The sequence below is a fragment of the Topomyia yanbarensis genome, chromosome 3 (genome assembly GCF_030247195.1).
Source record: "Topomyia yanbarensis strain Yona2022 chromosome 3, ASM3024719v1, whole genome shotgun sequence".
NCBI classification, from domain to species: domain Eukaryota; kingdom Metazoa; phylum Arthropoda; class Insecta; order Diptera; family Culicidae; genus Topomyia; species Topomyia yanbarensis.
This window is the reverse complement of record NC_080672.1, coordinates 141,408,904-141,430,375: the sequence shown is the minus strand read 5'-3', so window position 1 is coordinate 141,430,375 and position 21,472 is coordinate 141,408,904. Positions and strand designations below refer to the sequence as shown.

The 21,472-nt window shown below is 39.5% G+C and overlaps 1 protein-coding gene across 3 annotated transcripts; it reads left to right on the top strand.

Annotated features, from left to right (window-relative positions):
* The first annotated feature begins 855 nt into the window (after positions 1–855).
* Positions 856–20,734, top strand: LOC131690569 (eukaryotic peptide chain release factor subunit 1). Of its 3 annotated transcripts, XR_009305597.1 has the most exons (9): positions 856–1,016; positions 3,253–3,462; positions 10,293–10,692; positions 10,753–10,998; positions 11,063–11,218; positions 11,280–11,477; positions 14,427–14,574; positions 14,807–16,100; positions 20,563–20,734. XR_009305597.1 is itself a non-coding variant. In XM_058976457.1 (8 exons), the coding sequence occupies exons 2-8, from the start codon at positions 3,377–3,379 to the stop codon at positions 20,643–20,645; spliced, it is 1,317 nt and encodes a 438-aa protein (XP_058832440.1). In that variant the 5' UTR covers positions 856–1,016; positions 3,253–3,376; the 3' UTR covers positions 20,646–20,734. The 3 variants fall into 3 exon arrangements, 2 of the variants coding, with proteins under 2 accessions (XP_058832440.1, XP_058832441.1); XM_058976457.1 differs by lacking the exon at positions 14,807–16,100; XM_058976458.1 differs by lacking the exons at positions 856–1,016; positions 14,807–16,100 and adding an exon at positions 1,120–1,726.
* Positions 20,735–21,472: the final 738 nt, after the last annotated feature.

Here is a 21,472-nt window from a genome sequence, read left to right as displayed (position 1 = left end):
TCGAATTTCGACGATTTTGATGGAACTGGCAACTCTGTATACTCAATGTTTGAATCTTTCAATAATTCTGGCAACAAAATTTATGTTTTTGTTTTGATTTGGTCATGCAGTTATGCTGCTGGAAATGTTTTGTTTTGGTTTCATCGAGCACTGAAGCTGTCAAAACGTGAATTTCGAGCATTTCATTTTGTTTTTCATGACACATTTCAAACCATCTTCGGCCATTTGAAACTTTTTTTGGCAATGTTGAAAATTCGAATCAATTTCGAACTAACTAATGTAAATCTTTATCAATCCGTTCAGAAATATAAATTTTATGTTCATTTCATCAACAAATCGAGGAGTGTCGTTCCCCTAGGTTACCATACTATTTTTCTTAAGTGGACCCTACACGAGACAAGAATATTGTCAATAAAAATATTGTCAAGACTGCTTCAATACGTCAATCCCATTTAGCGGACCCTACACGAGACAATAATATTGTCAATAAAAATATTGACAAGACTGCTTCAATCCATCAATCCCATTTGATTTCTACATGATCAATATTCTTAAGATAGCCTTACACGATCAATATATTGATCAATAATCGATTTATTGACAATATTTCCGCACCTGTAGGGTCCGCTTTTGATTTCTACATGCTCAATATTTTCAAGACACCCTTACACGATCAATATATTGATCAATAATCGATTTATTGACAATATTTCTGCACGTGTAGGGTCCGCTTTAGTGTGTGCATATTTTAAACGAACCCAAATTTTGAGTTATTTCGAATGAACATATAACTGTCATTTTAGATCACATTCACGATATCTATCGGGGTGCAGTTAAAGTTCGACCCTGGTGGCGCTGCCATCATTCCTTTTCACATTTTGGCACATGCCGAGCAAGTTCTTGTCCGTGTGTATCCGCGCCCGTTAAGCCTGATGTATTTGATAAAATCATTCAAAAATCGAAGAAAATCGTACTAAATTCATCAGTATCGCGTATCGATTGTTCGCTAGTGAAACGTAGGTGTATTGTGTACGATAACGGGGTTATGAAAAAAATGTTAAATGTGCAGTACTGTGGCTTTTGAGTGTTCTTTATCTTCTTGTTCATGATTGCCCAATGATTGGTTGGCACAAGTCGTTTCATGAAAGCATTGCATCTCTCTCTCTGGCAAACGTCGAATATTTGAGTTGGCCATGGAATGGAACGGAGCTGTGTACTGCTGCTACGAAGACATGCGTATGGTGCAGAGTGAACGAGATAGACTGATAAATCCGTCATCATTGTCTGTACTCATGCTCGAAGAGTGCATGTAAATGAACATGAGAGATTCCGTAATCCTGCTGTGTATAGCTGGATACAACCGGATTACTGCAGCCTAAGTCAAAAGGAAATAATAATTCTCTCCAGAATCAACTTACGAGTTTCAAATACTGTTTTTAAGATTAGATGTGATTAAAAGTGCCAACACAATAATATCCAATAATATTTAAACCTTAAATGACACATACCAAACGATTTGAGTTCGGTTGATTATATCATTGAGCTATTTCTAAACTTTTTCGTTGCACTCAATGATTAGATGTTTACCTTGCTTACCTTCCTGTATATAGTCATGATATGAGGTGTCATGGCACGAAAATTAAATGTTCGGAAACGATGGGTGATGGTCAGTTTTTAACTGGTTTAGGTCAGATTGAAAAAGTTTGAACTGGTAATGGTAACCAAGGTATGATGTTCAAAATTGCCAATCCGCCATGTTGCGTTCAATTAATGGTTGAACATGTTGCTAGAGTCGATGATCCGGAAGGTTCAAGCAACATAATTTTTGTTTTTGGCAGTCGGTGCTGCATTCCTTCAAACCTGGGTGTAATGATTCCATCTTTTTTTTTACAATACACCGTGGTAGCACCAGGTAAAAAGCTGCTATAGAGTTTTTAGTGTAAAACAGATGAACATATTGCTCTCAAGTTTGAATGAGACGTATTATCGATTACACCGTTGTAAACCAATTTCAAAAACGGAAATGTGTGGCAATAATTGATTCATATTTATGTGTGATAGTAGCGCCATAATTTGAAAATTAACACTTTTTTGTTATTTGAACTACATTGAGTAGTCCTAAATCGGCGCAAACAAATATTCAGGTTTGTACTAGTTTTTTCTATTCGTTTCCGATCGCACCTACACCTTTTCGGTTTCGATGGTCTCCTACTATCAATGCGTTCCGATTCCATGTGGAAAGCAATTTCACAGACGATCAGAGCTTATCACATAGCTATCCAAATTTTGACAGGCGCGTAGCTCCACGATTGTTGATTCGATGTGTGACAAAATGAAGATAGTTGCTGGTAAAATTTCATTCATGCCATTTTGGTGTGACTTTCCCAACATGTTAAAAGTACATAATTATATGCGTCTGTACTCAGCTCATGCCTATGTACTATTTTCAATGCGTGGTATTTACTGCATCTAAGGGACTGTTTTTGTTTTTTTTTTGTAAATGTTAGTGGAACGTGTTAGAGAGGTACAGAGAGGATTGAGTAAAACACGAGAAGAGTCCATTTCAATGCTGAGAGAATGGGGGTAGTATCAGTCCGGGAGTTAGCGTAAATTGCATTTGACGAATATTTGGAGCGAAGGGCGCTCATAACGTTGTTTTATTGTGAGTGATGAAGGTATTGCTATGTACCTCAAATGAAATTATTTTTTTAAATCGTGGTAAATTACAACTTACTATACTAGAATGGGACACGACGAAAATAAGTGGTAAACATATGCAATATGTAGAGCAAAGTGCAATTAAAATTAAATTGAAGATATAGCTATGAAGCCGAAATTAAAAATCGTTGCGCTTTTGATGCATGTGATCTATGACGCTGAATGCCATATAATCACAAGTAATTTAAAATAAGATAATAAACTCAAATATTATACATAAACGCTCTTTGTATACCCCTCGGCTGTTAACCAACAGCGCTGCGAGAGGTGTAATAAGAAAATAAACGAAAAATTGGCAGCGGAGAGTGCTGTGTTGCGCTGTGTGTGGCTCAGTCCAATCGCCATTTTTGCCACGAATTCCGATTTTTCATTTTAAACCCTGTAGTACCGAAGCATTGTGTAGTTTATCAGTGAAATTCAGTCGAGTTTAAATTTGGCAAAATGGTTTTAATGTAATCAGTTTAATTGTGTCGTTTGTTGCTTCATTCTCGCCCTTCCCATTTTCCATGGTCTTCGTCATCGTTGTCATTCCAGAACGTCAGAGAAAGTAGGAAGGAGGTCAGCATAAGCAGCGTTTAGAAAGGGATTCTATTGGCCCCACCAGCAGCAGGAGATTGAGGAACAGTAAACAGAAGCAGGCAAAAGCTACAACAGCAAAATGTCGTTCGAGGAAACTTCTGCAGATCGGAATGTTGAGATCTGGAAGATCAAGAAGCTAATCAAAAGCTTGGAAATGGCTCGAGGGTAAGTACCACCGTCATTTCTTTTTTTTGTATCGAAATGGTTGAGTTAAAAATATGGATCGGAAAGTGACATTCAGTAGCATAAGGGATAGGGATTCTTTATGAAACAGTTTCTGGTAATGTTCACTGTTTGAAATAGAGCAGGGGAAGGAAGGACTGTTAGAATTAATATCCAGAGAGTAACTCAAAAGAGAGGTACTTATGCAAGTTAATGAACCATGCACTCTATTTGTTTCCCATAAAATAAGCAAGTAAGACCGACTATAATGAAACTAGTGAATATTTTGCCCTATTCTTGAGCAAGGAATATTCTTTGCTAATAAATACCAGACAAGTACAATAATCATCGATCAGGTCTTGCTCGAATGTGCGAGAGAACTCTACAAGCAGAGATTGGTAATTGGGTGCTCTGCCTACAATGTAATATCAAGCGCGGACAGCATCACAGAGCGATGTTTTTACTCGCACTCCTTCAACCCCTCCACCAATCAATTTCGTTCCTTCCTACGTAGCGGAGCACTTGAGAGTAAAGAATAGTCCTCGTGGCGCAGTGACGATGATGTCGATGATCATGATGATTCCTTTTACGTTGTTTCCACATGCAATGTTACCCATCTCACCTACTTTTTACGTAGAAAGAGCGCGTATGATGCCAGACGCTGTCGCCCCCGTAATCACACCTCCTTCCATTCAAGTTTCCTCTCTGCTCTCGTTCATCGTTAGGATCTTCGCCCCCTCTGTGATGGGGATTTTCTTTGTGTCGCCCTAGATTCACTAGTGGAATAAGTGAACCCATCTGCTATCGACATCGTAGGATTCTAGCGCCTTCGACTCAAATTCTCTTTGTTTACCCTGACTACCTACTTGGGGACTGCAAGTGAAATGCGACGTTTGTGAATTGCACGTAGTTCTACGAATCCACCTACTCCCATAGTCAAATGATACAGAACTGCGATGTAACGAGAGCCATGTACATTATGACGATGATTAACTTTTTTGATGGATTTTCTTCGAGCGCATCAGATTTCTGTTTCCGAAAAAGTAATCCATCGTAATGCAGAATAATTTGGTTTAGACAAGCATGTGCGTCATCATCCCCCACTGGCCACTACACCTTTTGCTCGATGGTAACAAAAGTGGACTGCGAAGACGTCATAGATTATTTCATATACGATTTTAAAAACACCGACCACGGCAGCATACTTGCGACTGTTGGGTATATATTAGGACGATAACATTAACAATGACATCGTCATGCAGCTCTAAATTGAGAGAGGATTTTGGCTTCTCAAACTAAGCACGAGATCTTATACTTTTATTTCTCGAGCAGCGACCTACCATGAACACCTTGTTGGGTACACCGTCATCTCGCGAATCCGGGCGTATCGTAGAGCTCCATCTTTGACGGTCTTGTACGAAGTCCTTCCAGTTCTCCCGCACGTTCAGGGATCTCAGGTCCTCTTCCACTGCGTATAGCCAACGTGTTCGTGGTCTCCTTCGTAGTAAGCGTCCTCTTCCTGGCTCTCTGCTGAATATTGTGTTCGCAATTATTTCTTCCTACATTCGTACCACAAGACCAATCCATTGCAGTCTGCCGTATTTTATCTATTTAACAATATCCGTAGTTTTGTATACTTGTTACGACTCATGATTCATGCGTCTACGCCGCACTCCATTTTCGTATATCCTGCCGAGTATAATCCGCAGCACTACGCCGGAAGACTACGAATGCTCTCCTATCAACCGCCCTCAACATCCACGCTTCGTGGCCATAAAGAGCGACAGGGAGGATTAGTGACTTGTATAAGGAGATTTTTGGACGTTTGCAGGTTGCGGGACCTAAGCTGGTTACGTAAACCGTAAAAGGACCTGTTGGCAGCTGCAATACGCCTTTTTACCTCACGGGAAACATCGTTGTCGCAAGTCACAAGTGTGCCAAGATTAATGAATTCTTCCATTCTTCCACCACATCAAACACGTCACCATCAAGCACTACCTCGTAACCAACACTACTAGACCTGCCTCTCTTTACCTGCGACCATGTACTTTGTCTTGGCTGAGTTGATGACTAAGCCTATCCTCGCTGTCTCCCTCTTAAAAGGCACGAAGGCCTTTTCTACTCTTTTACGATCGATTCCAATTACATCATTATCGTCCGCAAAACCAAGCAGCAAATGCGACCTTGTGATGATAGTTCCGTTCCTTTGCACGCTAGCTCTCCTGATAGCTCCTTCAAGAACAATATTGAACAGCAAATTTAAAAGTGTATCACCTTGCTTCAGTCTATTAAAGGTCACAAATAAGGTTGAGATCTCATCTGCAATCCGAATACTTGATTTTGAACTATCCAAGGTCGAACATATCTTTCTAATCAGTTTCACAGGCAAACCATGTTCTGACATCATCTGCCACAGCTCATTTCTTTTCACTGAGTCGTACGCCGCCTTATAATCAATGAACAAGTTGTAGGTCTGCAGTTTGTACTTCCGGAATTTGTCTAGGATCATCCGAAGGCTGAACATCTGATCCGCCCTTACGACAGCCAGCCTGGTATTCGCTGACGAAGGACTCCTCAAGCAGCTAAACAGGATACGCGACAGTACGCGATTTCAGGAGAGATATCCCCCTGTAATTAGCGCACTTCAGTATGTGCCCTTTTTAGTAGATGGGAAAAATGACCAGCAACACCAAGCTGTAAAGATGTGTGACACCAAACTGTGAAATCTGCCGAACGTATGCTTGCCAAAGGCACGTCACAAGGTTTATGCTACAGCTCTACACAAATAGTCTACCCAAAGTTGCGAAAGAATTGAAGAAATCAATTGTGAATGCGGACCTCAATTCGATCGAGCAGTGGGTAGCGGACAATGATCATTATCCCAAGACGAGGAAAACATCATCTTTTGCAAGTGTGGTAATAAGATTCCGAATGTTGAAAAAAAAATAGGGGACAACTCAAGTTACTGACATCATTAGGAAAGTTTTGCTTCACTACCACACTTTTCGCAGATTTGCTTCTATTCTCTTCTAGAAAACGCTACTGCAAAATTTGCGAAGTAGTAATGTAGAAAGATTACGATTGTTTACCGCACATCGTAAATCCACAATCACTATAGGAAAAGCGTACTCGCGTATGTAGTGTCCTGCTGGAATCGTTTACCGATAGAAGTTAGTATGCGACCTACAACTGCACCATTTAAAAAAGCATTGAATGGGACAATTTTAGTTTAGCCTGATAGTTAAATCTTAATTGTAAACCCGCAAATCGACGAGAACATTTCAAATGTGCCGATAAACAAAACGTAAACAATTCCGGTTAATACTTACTTCAAATGGACAGTAACAAAGCTTTATACATACCTTAAATAAGCTGATTCAGAAGCCTGGTTGTTGGCGAAATAATGGATTATCGAAAAGGCACATAAGCAAAATAACTTACTTAACGGTTCATATACACCAAACAACATCGCAACACCAAGAAAGGAATCAAAATAAACATAATAATCATTTGCTGTAAACAAAAGGGCTCACCCGCACGCACTATAAGCTAACGTCTCGCCGAAAAGGGATTATGGGAGAGGGCACAAAACCAGTACGATGTTTCATAAGGGACCAAAACATATCTGCAAAAATCGTTCAAAATGCAATTTTTTTAATGAATCTGGTATATTATTCGGAAAAATAATTAATTTAACACGGCATTGAGTTGTTTGGTCCTTAAATCAAGCTCCTGTGTATAAATGGGAATATAAAAAACGAGATAATTTTTCAGACGACATTTTCTCAACGTGAGCATATTGTATGCCTTATGAAATGTTGACGTCGAAATCAACCATTACTTTCAAAATCTTAATATAGCTTCCTTGGCCTAGTATAAATTTAAACAGAGGTGTTGCTGGCCTCTGATTCTGTTGCCAGTCTTCTTGTTGTGTGGTCTTCTAGATTCTAATAAATTGTTCCGTGAACTACATGTACTATAGGATATCGCAACCGCCAAGCTAGACAAATTCAATATTGATGGACGACAACTTCGTTGGTTTCGTTCCTATTTCGATGGAAGTTAACTTCGGAGCAGCATTAAGGACTGTATCTGTACCGTTTCTCGTTACACCTGTTATCCCACAAGGAAGCCATCTAGACCCAGTGATATATAATGACGTTCATATCAAATAACAAGCATCCACCTTTCCTTCGCCGACCCCATGGCGACTGAAATTCAAGGATGTATACAGTCTTAACTCATGCTATTATGTGCTGTTGTTATAATACGCACTACTAGAACGGAGTTAACAGAATCGAGGCTGTGCAATGCCTAATAGACTGTTGCTGAGTTAAGAAAGACGTTGTCATTTGATACACCTCGATACTTTCAGCATCTTGGGTGACGGCTCGCAAACTCTATTCGTCTAGGACTTACGCAATAGTGGATTGCTGTCCTATCCTCGACTGCCTTTTTCAAGCTAGCATTCGGGGTCTATGAAATAGCTTACTCCAGCGCAGTTACCGAACTTCAACAGTTTTTAACAGAGTTGCTACCGCATTCGACTTCCACTTGGCGAGAAATACGTTTGAAGCATACTTGATTTTATATTGCGGATCTTTTCTAAAATACATATTTAGAGGTTTTACTCTTGCGCCACAGCGCCCATTTGATTTGCGCCAGTGCGAGCGAAATAAGTTTTCATGTTTATTTGTCTGCTATTCGTACTCGGATGTTTCCATTAAAGAAATGCTAGATTATTTCTATAGATATCAATAGATAATCTGTGAACATCTTCGAGTGACATGGTTGGAGGCGTGGACTAAAATTTCATTTACTTTATACAGGCGTATTCATAGTTATACGGATCATCATCATTGTCATCGACGGACAATCCTGGTGTTCCGGGCCATGACCTATTATGATTCAGATGTTTAGGCTGCCCGATCTTCGGCCGCTTGCTAGTATCCTTGTACGCCCGCCACCCACACACCTTCTTCAATCGCACATAGCCAGCTATTCTGCAAGAAGTCGACGACATCTTCCAGGATCTAAGTTCTTCCGGCATCCTCGCTTCATACCCATTCCATGCGCAAATTTTTCGTCTCTAATCATAGAAGTATTTTCCGGGCTCCACGCCAAACCAAGTTAAACCAAAGATTGGAAAAAGTTGAAGTCAAGAATGTGCATCGGTCAGGCCGGAATCACGAAGTCTATCGAGTGGAAAAGACGCACAGGAACGGATTGCGATCGTAACGTTTCATTGATAGCCCGCCGGTCATAGTTGATTAATCGGGCTATCACTTCATGGTCAACACCGCCATCCGATGGCTGTTGAGGCCTTTGCGGAGATAGCGGTTCATTAAAAATTGTGAAACAAACACCCGGCGGAGCAGAGTACGGTTGTCGAGCCACATCAGCTGAATTTGAGCCACTGACGTTCTGCTAGTAAATCGGCGACCGTAGCTGGTCCTCCTGAAAGGTAGTCGCAGGAGAGAGTTATAATGTAGACCTCGATTGAGGGCTTGAAGATTCGGGCGTTCAAGAATTTGAGAACTCTCTACTCTGCCTGACAGTAAGTCGTAGACGAATCGGGCTCTAGAGCAGACCTTTCGGATGCTGAGAGTATCGAGGTGTATTAACTGAAAACGGTTTTCGTAGCTCGCCAGTTGACATCTGTTTCGCCATCAGTGATGGCGTATGGACAGTCTCGATTCAGTCAACCACTTTCTGATAGTACGATATTTCAAACATAAGAACAATATTCCAGTGTTGAGCGGACCAACGCGTAATAAAACGTTTCGCTACTAAAGTTTTTACGGACGATTGAGCATTCTGGCTTAGAACTATTCTGTGTAGATCAATCCGTGTACGGAAGCTGTCCAGTTCCTTTCGAAGAAATTCAGAATCGGTCGAATGCCGTATCCATCGGTAAATCTCCATGTCGGCGAAGGAAAGCCCTAGTAACAATTGAGGTTTTATGATAGTTATATAGCTTTTCATAAAACTTAGATTGCACTTGTAGCGTGCTATAAAACTTCAATTGTTACTTGGGAGGCGAAGTCCTTGTAGTATGATATTGACGTCATTGAAATAAAAGAGAAATATCACTGGCTCGAGGTGCTGTGAGGTGGCGGCTGTAACGAGAAATGGACAGATAGTCTTTAATGAAGATTCGGAGTTGCCTTCCATCGAGCGAGGAACGAAACCAGCTAAAAAGTTGTACATGAATGCCGAGTTTATCTAGCTTGGCTATTGCGATATTATCATTGTTTTGTTGGTCGTGTCGAAGAACGCAGATATTTCCATGAAAATAGCATCGGTTATATATTTTGCGAACGAGAGCAGGGTGGTCGTTATCGATCGTTTAGGCATGAAACTGTGCTGGTCGTCCACAATGTAGTGATAGAAAATAATTAGATTCCCCGATAAGTATTGATGTTTCATTTGCTTCCCTTTTTGTAGTGTTTGACGACGATGAACGAGACGTTTTATTCAGGAGACTGTACATTATTATTGGCTGGTTGACATCACTAACTCATATTTCGAAATAACACACACAGTTATCCATATGATTGGGATCATTTAATTACATTTTTCGTCGAAAGTATAATGAACTAGTTTATAATTTATCATATCAAACATCCGGGAATATTACACTTGATTTCTAACTGTAATGCCTTGATCCTCATACTACGGATTTCGTATGAATATGGAACTGTTATGCGTATCGCGGCAGTGCATTATACTGAAACCGATTATAGTGCCTGGTTGATCCAAATTTTCTTCAGCCATAACGATCGAAATTTCAGATGTGCTAATTTAACCTATACTCGTTTTTTTGTCCGTAGCAATGGTACTAGCATGATTTCGCTGATCATCCCACCGAAGGATCAGATCAGTCGTGTGAGCAAGATGTTGGCCGATGAGTTCGGCACGGCGTCCAACATTAAGTCTCGCGTAAACCGTCTTTCCGTACTGGGTGCCATTACCTCGGTCCAGCACCGGCTTAAACTATACACCAAAGTGCCTCCGAATGGACTCGTGATCTACTGCGGTACGATCGTGACCGAAGAGGGCAAGGAGAAGAAGGTCAACATTGACTTCGAACCGTTCAAACCGATCAATACCTCTTTATACCTCTGCGATAATAAGTTTCACACAGAAGCACTGACGGCACTGCTGGCGGACGACAATAAGTTCGGTTTCATCGTGATGGACGGTAACGGCGCACTGTTCGGTACACTTCAGGTAAGCTGTACAGCAAACTAAGCTCTCGACCAATCTAAACTAAATGACACTCTTTCACAGGGTAACACACGTGAAGTGCTGCACAAATTCACCGTTGATCTTCCGAAGAAGCATGGACGAGGTGGTCAATCCGCGTTGCGTTTCGCGCGTCTGCGTATGGAGAAACGTCACAACTACGTCCGAAAGGTGGCAGAAGTTGCTACCCAGCTGTTCATCACCAACGATAAGCCAAACATTGCCGGACTGATCCTTGCCGGTAGTGCCGACTTCAAGACGGAGCTCAGCCAGTCAGATATGTTCGATCCGGTAGGTAGCTTCTTGGTCGTAACTTGTGTATAGACGGGCATATAATGGTTGTATTTGCAAACAGCGGTTGCAATCGAAAGTGATCAAACTGGTGGACGTGTCGTACGGTGGCGAGAATGGTTTCAATCAAGCTATCGAACTGGCTGCAGAATCGCTGCAAAACGTTAAATTTATTCAGGAGAAAAAGCTGATCGGGCGATACTTTGACGAAATTTCACAGGTGATTAGCTATTGCGATTCGCTCTCACGAATGGAACTAATTTACTAATTTGGTTTGCAAGGATACCGGCAAGTACTGTTTCGGTGTGGAGGACACGCTGAAGGCGTTGGAACTAGGCTCGGTTGAAACACTTATCTGCTGGGAGAACTTGGACATTCAACGCTACGTGCTGAAGAATCATGTCAGTGCGACATCCACAACAGTATTGCACCTGACCCCGGAGCAAGAGAAAGACAAGTCCCACTTCACTGACAAGGAGGTAAGTGTAGTTCTTAATAGCTATGTTGCAAGTGGGGGCGTTTTTTTTTGTTTTCGGTAAGCAAAGATCATAATTTATTTTGTTGGCAAGTTTTTAATGTGATTTAGGGCCGATTTCTTCACCATCGCTTAACTTTTAAACCAGGTTCACCAGTACGTTTAAACCTGGTTTAAGCGTTAAGCGAGCGTGAAGAAATCGGCCTTTAGTGGTTCGCTCAAGAGTTGCAAAACGTTTATGTTGAGACAACAGCCTATGTGTAGTTGATCAGTATCAATGCGTTATTGTGATAATTTTGAGACGATTTTCGCAATGTTGTTTTAAAACAACATTGTGCATTTAAGGGTTAAGCATCAGTAATACCTGTTCCAGTCATGAAAAAATCATGCGAATGTCGGTTCATGGTGTTATATAAAATGAACCTAAAACAAAATAAACATCGAAGATTGACCAGTAAAAGCCTGAATGCAGCATAGCAGTAGGTTCATAAATCAGTCAGTACAGAGGTGTTGAATACCCCGCGAAGAAATCTGCGAGTTGGCTGGCTTAAATGTATGCAGCAGCTGCATAATAGAGATGGGTATTCTAGTCCTTCTACCGATACCTAACGATCGGCAATACTCCCAAGAAGGTCTTCCGTGTTCTGTTTAGCAGACCGCGCCCATCGACTGAATTCTTTATCGGACGATCAACTGTCGGGGGTCCAGATTCGGCAAGTTTTAATCTTTCATTTGCGGTTGGCATATCTGACCAAACTGAATAGATGAACTGGAGCTAATATACGAATCACTAATATTGCTCTGTACGGCCATGCAATCAGATATGGCTCAAATGGCACATTCCATGTATGCAGTTGTGGATTTGTGCCTTGTTGTGCTATCTCATCATTTCCCTGATCGGATGAAAGGATTGCACAGGTAGTAAAAGATCATCACAGAAACTAAACCCAAACTAGGGTGATAGTATTGTCAATCACAAGGTTGGGCCTTGAGTTATCCAAGCTAAGGGATTTGATTGCAGCCTGACTATAGATATTTTTGGTTTGACCCCAAATTTTCCCTAAAGTTTGTTTGCACTGTCTGAATTCATTGTGAGCAGACCGTCAGTTTAGTTCGGAGTCCAATACAACTACAGCATACTTCAATTGATCCGCACACAGAAACTCAGAGTCAAAAAATTGCAAGGAACGAGATCTGTTCATTATTCGTTTCTGTGAAAAGAGCATTGAAATTCTGCTTGGGTTAACTGGAATTTCGCCTATTGTCGACGTCACTGTTCGATAACTCTTAAAGTGCAATAAGCCATTAAGTAGGGTTACCAAATGGACTAAAAGCAAATGAAGCCTCAAATCCACCCGAAATTTGAGCCTGAATCAATCTTGTCATTTGAGCCATAATTCTGGCAAAAGCCAGTCGGAATTCCGGTTCAGATTCCTGGTACGAAAAATTACATTCTCTTGGACTGAAATTGAGCTGAATAATTTAATACAGGGTGATCCATAATGAGAATTATTTTAAACTAGAAAAATAAAAAAAAACCGCGAAAACTTTATAATCACTCGAAAGAACATTTTTTGCCATTTATTGTTTGAAAACAATTTCTTTTAAATGTTGAATATTGCAGCGCTTGAAGTGGTCCAATTTATGATGACTTATTCGAGTATTTCAAGTAGTACCTGGCAAATTACTCGAGTAATATTGGCTCCCAATGCTTCAATCGTTGCAGGCTTATCCATTTAGACTTTTGACTTCAAATAGCTCAATAGAAAAAGGTCTAGAGTGATATCGCATGGTCCAGGCGGCCAATTGACAAGTCCACGACGAGAAATGAATCGTTCACCAAATTTCTAACACAATAGTTCCATTATTACACTACTTGTGTGGCACGTGGCGCCGTCCTGTTGGAACCAAATGTTTTCAAGACTACGGGTTTCAGGTTTGGGCAATAACCAGTCCGTTAAAATGGCACAATGACCAAAATTCTTCCATAAAATACGCCAAGCTGTTGCATACAACATGCCGAACTGTTGAGAATGGCGATTCTTTGTGATCTTCGGGTACAGTCTCGGCGACCGCTGCTATGATTTCTTCACTGCGTGCTGTATGAGGTCGATTTATTCGCTTATCATCCAATAACATGCGATTCTATCCTTTTGATTATATGGCGAATAGTGGACTGAACAGTTGGCCGATTAGGTCGACCATAGTATGGTCGGAGTGTACGAAACACGTTCCTCACGTTCAGTTATGAAATGGCAAACAATACTGAGCTAAAAAGCATGACAGTTTGCTATTAGCAGTCGTTAACCACTAGAAAATTCCTTGCAAAAAAACCTTATGTTGAATCGCCCTGTATACTGCAAGGGTTGATACTAAATTTAATGACATTTGAAGAAAAATAAGGACGATTCTCAAAAACATCGAAAATAAGGACGGTTGGTAACGCTACATTAAGACAAAGATTGTTCCGATGCCGTAAAACCCGTAAGTCGTAAATTCAAGCTCATTAAGAATCCTTAACAAGCCGTCGGCAATCAAGTTCCATAACAAAGGTGATAGAACCCTGAGGACATTCGAAGATACTCAGCTTTCTTATCTCTGCCTGTCAAAATGATGAATAAAGAATGCTGTTACTAAGCATTGCGTTAATCTGAGATATATGTAGATATTCCAACACTACACGGTTTATCAAGACTGCTCGGAGAAAGAAGTTGACATTGAAGGTCAACCTCCATAGACGGTCGAGCAGCTAGGTATTGCTCTGGCGTGGAAAATGCGTTCAATACACGGCAGAACAGCAGCCAAGTCTATAGCCATAGCACACCGCTTATATTGGGTTCAGTCGTAAGCAGTAAGGGCAAATTAATTTTTCTATTTTTTAGGTCCGCTCTCCTGGAATTCATAAATTAAGCACAATGATGACTCTTCTATTGTTCTCAACTTTACATTACAGAGCGGCGTAGAGATGGAACTGGTTGAATCTCAGCCGCTTCTCGAATGGCTTGCCAACAACTACAAGAGCTTCGGTGCTACTTTGGAAATAATCACTGACAAGTCACAGGAAGGCAGTCAGTTCGTGCGAGGATTCGGTGGAATAGGCGGTAAGTGCTTATCGCTAATATGTAATCTGTCCGGTACACCAAACGCAGTTGTTGATGCTCTTCAGCATAGAAAAAATGCGAGCACATATCGCTAGTGTTGCTAACAAAATCCATTTTTTTCCCTTTGTATTCTCTCTTTCTCTTTCTCCCGAAACGTAAACCGCTAACACCGTCACTGAATAACCGCGTGGGTGGGCGGGTTTGTTTGTGCGCTGTGATAACTGGAATGCAGGTATTCTTCGCTACAAAGTTGACTTTCAGTCACTCCAGGCCGACGAGCCATTGGACGACGTTGACCTTGACGATTACTAAATCAATTACATTTCATTTGTAGTATTACGACTTTAAAACCGAATTCACGCTGTTCGACGTACAGAGACAACCAAACGGCACTGACAAACTAAAATTTACTTTCCACTTTTTCAATTCCGTAACAGAAAACGCGTTCTAGGCCGATTTTTTCGAATAGTAAAAAAACATAACAAATTGAAATCAAACTAAGAAAATGTTTGTGAAACAGCGAAAACACAGTAGGGATTACTGCCACCAGGTCCCTAGATTAAAAACCGCAAATCAAAGTCAAGCAAAAAATATTGAAATCGAACACATACATAAAATATAACATTGAATAGTTAATATAAATCAGTCAACTGATGGGGTGAAACAACTGAACTAATCGGTTCCAAGCCTGTGTGGTGAGTGCGTATCTAGATAAAAAGCGGATCCGGTAAACCGTTTTGTATAAATATTAGCATGGCAGCCTCTGCAATCTCTCGTTTTTACTATCTCTCTGGCTTTGATTTTCTGCCTCAGTATTCATTCAACCGCTGCTAGGTGTCACCGATTGAACAACAGCTGATTTAGCCACTTGGCAACCGTGAGTGAGAGCATAAACGATTTAGCGGAGGTGGCTCGTTTTTATGATGATATATCATTGGAAGCATATTAACAATTCAATATTTTCTACTACCATACCGATAGCATGACAGGAAACCACAGAACGCTTGGGTGTAGGAGTTATTAAAAATTATTAGTAAGCTAGTGATCCAGATAACAGCAGACTTACAATACGTATTAATCGCATTGATTAGGATTAACATCCGAATGTTGACGATCGGACGAAAAAAAAACTTTGTAATTAGAGATGTGTTCACAAGAAAACGTTACTCCAAAGACATGAAAGTGCTAGCTCAAATTAGCTTGTGTCGGCGAGTCTATACCTATGTCTAATTTTTGGGATTATCGCACTAGAAGCACAAAAATAGATACTGCAAAAATACAAACATTTATCGCCTTGCACAACGGTGTGAGGATGTCAAGAACGTTGTCAGGTGACAGGTCTGTTATCGGAATCTCACGTGGAATAATATTTTTACCATTTGGTCCAAAATCAGACCCGAATATACTGGCTCACATTATACCAAACTAACAGACTCGATAGCACGACCGACCATAAGTATCTTGCGTTTAGATGAAAGAGGCACCTGCACCATGCACAGCGCCGTCGATGACTTTTAAGAGTGAAGGTAATTGATTCAATGAAACATGCCATTGAAAGGTTGAATTGTTTTGTTTCGTGAGCTCCTTTCTGATTTTTTGACCATCCAATAGTTTCACTCATTTGTTGATGCTTTCATTTCGAATGTGTTTTTGGTTGGTTACATTTGCAGTTGATAAATAATATTACATTTTGTTGTGTTACGAGTTTGTTCAATTGAAGTTTTAGAATTATTTTATTTTAAAATTCATGGTTCACCGGGGATAGAATTCGTCAGCGGGAAAATAGGAAATCGCCATACGTTCATTAGATGTTTGTCAACTTCGCCGTACACATTTTTCCCAGGACTAAAAAAAGTTTTTTTGAAAATTACTTGCCTTCCACAAAAGTAAAGAACACTAAAGCCCTCGATAAAACTATCGTTGCTTTACTCAGTGTAACAGTTGACTAGTTATACTTGCTTAGATGGTTCTTTTATGGTTTTGGGTTTGATTGACAAATGTTCAATAGTGAGTAGTGCGGTGTCCGAAAAATAACGTGTACATAAAATAATTCGAACACCCGTTTTTTTCATATAGTGCAGTAGGAATATTACTGCAAAATCTATTCGTACTTTTAATGTAGTATTTATTTATATTAGTTTCACACGGTGCCTTAATAACATAGTATGCTACTTTTTATAAGACTTAAATATTTAATGTTCTTTTTATTAAATTTATGAAGCATTAACCTACCGACTATTCGCCCAAAATGTTAAATATTGGTTCCAGCGTATTAAATATGGTTGGTCAGGAAGAAGTTGTAATTTTGCTCATATCATGTTCAGTTTAATGGTTGTCATTTGTTTTGTTTTTCAATTTAAAGTGATTCAACGGCTTTCGTGCTAGTGAAGTATTAGTTTAGTTTATTGTGGTTTATTTGTGTATACACCGATAGACTCCTTGGTCTAAATTAGACTAGAGGTTACTTAGATTATGTACATTTATTGATAGACTAGTTACCAAGCATTGTAATTCTCTCTCACTCACGCGAGAAGAAGTTTATCCGATGTCCAACTTTTCCGAGATAAGATGAGTCGCAAAATTCTCCGTCTCCATAAATAGCGTGAGAATGATTTTCCGGATAAAATTTATTTGACTTTTTCCTTCTCACCGGAGAAGGTGATAAAATTTTAATTTCGTGGAAATCAATAAAAACTTCAAAAATACACTTAATTACAAAGAAAAGCGGCAAAGAAATATGATAGATTTGTTTTTTCGTGTTTTGGAATAACGACAGGACAGCAGCGAGCGAAAAAAGGATATCGTGATAAACTCATTCACCCATTCTCCGGCGGTTTTATTTATCCGGAGAAATAACACGTTGTATTTATCCGGAGAAGTTGTGTGAGTGCCAATAACTTTTCGTGTGAAAATGTGAGTTTTTATTGTCGCAGTAGCAAACTATCCGGGCGCATTTACTCATATGAGCGATAAATGCAATGCCTGCTAGTTACATTTAAGCTGCCCGCAGATGAGGTAGCAGGACGCACGCTACAATTTAGAATTTTGTGAAAATTGTCTCACAGCTATATCACGTTAATGCGATAATTTTTAAATGAATTTCGGGATGTTGTAAAACAACATTGCGCATTTATACGTTTAAGGGTTCTGTTTAAATCATGCCACGTGTTTAAGCTGTCCAGTTCATTCTAAAGGAATTCAGTATCGGTTGAAACTCGTATCCGTCGAAAAGTTGTAAATTGACATTGATGCCATTAAACTACATCGTTCCTTCAATACCTGGTACCCCACTTGGTCACATAAGTCTAACTTGTTCAAGAACATGTATTCGCAAGCAAATGACTGACAATGGAAAGTATACGGTAAGCACAGAAATTCTTACTGTTGGTGAAATCATGACGAAAACGAAACATGGCTCAGGATCTCCCTAAGTTGGATTGAAACCATGTTGTTTATGTTGGGCCAAATACCTATAGGCGAATCATGAATTAACGTTTCGACTTTATCTCATCAGTATCTGGCTGCAAACTTGACCATTATAGTCATGTTTCAGCTCATCAATGTTCAATAAAACTTTTTTTTATATATTTTGTTGTCTTCTGTTCACTGATATTGGACCTTTTTCTCAAAACTTGTCTGAAATGGATTACGATTTATGCCAGAAATGTAGTCCTAATTGTGAGGGGTAAATATGAATCTTTACTCACATAAAGCTATCGCTGAATTTAACCAAGACCCAATTTCCAAAGTGCTTTGTATAAAGGTCATTGGAAGAGGGAAGATACAGTAGTTGATCCCCCAATCTTTCAATGAAACTACCATTAACTATGTATATGAAGTGAAACATCCTTGGTGTTATTCTAAACAAATAGACTGAATTGGTACTTACGCTTGACTGTTAATAAAATAACTACAGCTCTTTGGATGTTAGGTGTAGGGAACGGTGGGGAGTTGTGAACATAGTTTAGTTTTCGGGGCATAACTACCATAAATATTGGTCGATTTTCGAAATTAGTAAAGGACACCAATTTTCGAAATTTGTAAAGGACACAATGAATCACTTGCTAATGAGAAAGTGACGTTATGACAGTGGAAACATTTAAAAGTAGTTACCACTTTTTTCATTTATAGCTTAGCGGGAATTGACAATGTTCACAACTCCCCATGGTTCAGAACTCCCCACCGTCCCTTACCTATATTGCCTACTGAAATTTATAAACCGTATTCTAGTGCTGGAATGTGCCCCCGTATGACAGTGTGTAAGACGTTGGTTCGTAAGAAACTCGTCGTATGTGTGAGCCCTAGATTCTTAGAGCTCAGTACGATCATAGCATTAGTCCTGTAATGTTCCTGTACGGTACTGTACACTCCTGCAAAGCTGCAAAGCCTTGCAAAACAGAAAGTCATTTTCCGCAACAGACTATAGTACCAAGCCTTTGTTGTTTATGTAAAAGTAAAATGACGCGCGTCTAGAGCTGCAACTAAGTGAAGAAATGTTTCGAATCTTGAGCCTCTTGAGTTTTGTATATAAGTAAAATTGTATAGAATGCAAACAGGTTAGTGTGTTGAATTCCTGAGAAAACAGTAGTATTAGATCGCCAAAAAGCTCTGATCTCGGATTACATTAATGGATATATCCAAGAGTATTGAGCCCGCGAACATCGTGTGCCGTAATAGCGGACGATCGTTGGATTTCATCTAGTACAGGAACTTCGTTGATGAAGTTCTGATTGCTTTTGTGCTGGTTTTTTTAATCATTTCGACTTCCTTGTCGTAGTAGTCTCGTATATGCAGACTTATTTGAGATTATTCTCGTTTAGCAGTGTACTGCACTGCCGCTCTACGCATAATTGTCCCATGTGTATATGAAATCCCATAGCGCATGGGACAGTTATGCTTATAGCGGCAGTGCATTTGTATTTACTAACAAGATGAACATTAATGATCCAAGTTAGTGCATCCATTTATTTAATTGTGGCAAACCAATATGATGAACAGGTCTTTTTTATTTTAGTCTGAAGTAGTGTATTTAAGGTTGTTCGCGATTTGCATAAATTTGGATTTACGAACCATATCAACATTTAACAATTTAAAGAGGCTTGTTTGTGGCAAGCTAAACAACGCACCTTATTATTAAACCCTTTTCTAGAGGTCCAATTGAAATTGCTGATTTTTATGCGTTTCAGCATATGAAGTGTTAGTTTGCGAGTTATTTGACGGAACGCAACATAACATAGATTTCTGCTGATTATTCAGGTTTTTGGAACAGGTTTCATTAAGGATGCACGTAAATATTTACTGCCTATGGTAACTGAAGTTTCTTTCAAAATTATGAACATACTGTTTCTTCCCGATGGATTTTCTTACAAAAATAATAAGCAACGCTTTATTGCCCTTTTAGTCGGTCACAGAAAGAGTCTCCCTTCTGGAATTAAAAAAAGACAAATTATTACCATCATTTAAATCGTACTGCAAGATACCTATACGGCTTCATTAGCTTAGCTGTGCCCAACAAAAACAACACAGTCGCGAATACGCCCACAAGACGTGCGTCAGATTATCGCGCACATACAAGTGATACTAACAGGCACAAATTGATCAAAACCAGAACCTGTTTCTTTGCAAATGTTACATTAAAAGGAACCTCTTATCAGCGCAGTCCAACGCCCAAATCAATTTAGATTATACTAGCAAATGTTGTATGCATATCAACTGTTTGCAGCCGAAGAGAAATATCTTTTCGTTGGAAAACAGATTCTCAGATGGTGTCATTGCTCCAGTGGAAAGAAATATCATTCAAGTTATTCCACTGTACGCAACTGCGGAATATTTTCTAAATCTAATGTAGATTCGTTTTTGAACGTTCGTTTGATTCGTTTCATAATTATTTTTTGTTTAAAAAGTATTCTATTTCAAAATAATATTTTTTGCTAATGAAATTCTGCGCATTGTGGTCTAGAACTAACATTCATTTTCTTATTTTTTCAGGAATTTTGCGCTACAAGGTAGATTTCCAAAGTATGCAACTAGACGAACTGGACAACGGTTGTTTCGATTTAGATGATTATTAAATTTTTTATGTTTTATGAAAATATCAGTTATACTGCAGGTTAGAAAATATACAAAAAGAGGATAATAAGAGTAGCTGCGGCGAAACCAAGTATCATCTTGTTCTTTTATTCTGATTTGTGCATGCGGCCGAATGAAATAGAAAAAAAAAAATCAGTAAATCGTAAAAAGTTAAATTCGAAATCGAGACTCCGCGATCCTTGTAGTCAAGCGCGCGGATTCCAGTAGTGTGTAGTTCGTGTAGCGACCGAAACGGGCAGCCTAACAACAAACAGTTAATTACCACAACAACTAGTAGGTTTTTGAAATTCGTAGACTTTGTTGGAAAACACCAACGACTCGTTTGTTTCGTCCGTAATCTTCAACGTACTCTGGATTGACATAGCAAATCTTCGAGCAACCTCTTTATGCTTAATAACTTATTAACGACTCTGTGCTAGTAATTGCGGTGCAGTCGTTCTTGAAAAGACTTGAACAAGGGTAGATTTGCATAGTTTGTACCGCTTTATACTCGTACGCTGGTAAAACACACGCTGCTCCGTTTTGAAAGTTGTGCTTCACGAGAAATTATACTATAAATAGAATCTAGTTGCAATGACCTCGGAATTTTTTTCCATCCCTGTGCAACATTGCGTTTCGACCGAGTTCGTTTATGTTTACCACACTTAGGACATTCGGAATTTCGGTCTGACAACTGTTCAAACGGCTCTTATTCCTGTTTACTTATGCTTATTACCTACTATAAAGGAAGCCACAAAACACCGAAAAAGGAAGAAAACAAAAACACTAATGCAGACTACTTTGAATTAGTTAAAAAATAGCCACATCA

Bases quoted from the DNA above. Each gene is read 5' to 3' on its own strand.
- LOC131690569 (XM_058976457.1), top strand. From the start codon at position 3,377: ATGTCGTTCGAGGAAACTTCTGCAGATCGGAATGTTGAGATCTGGAAG. The intron at 3,463-10,292 runs GTAAGTACCACC...TTTTGTCCGTAG, and splicing joins AGCTTGGAAATGGCTCGAGG to CAATGGTACTAGCATGATTT. The intron at 14,575-20,562 runs GTAAGTGCTTAT...TTATTTTTTCAG, and splicing joins AGGATTCGGTGGAATAGGCG to GAATTTTGCGCTACAAGGTA.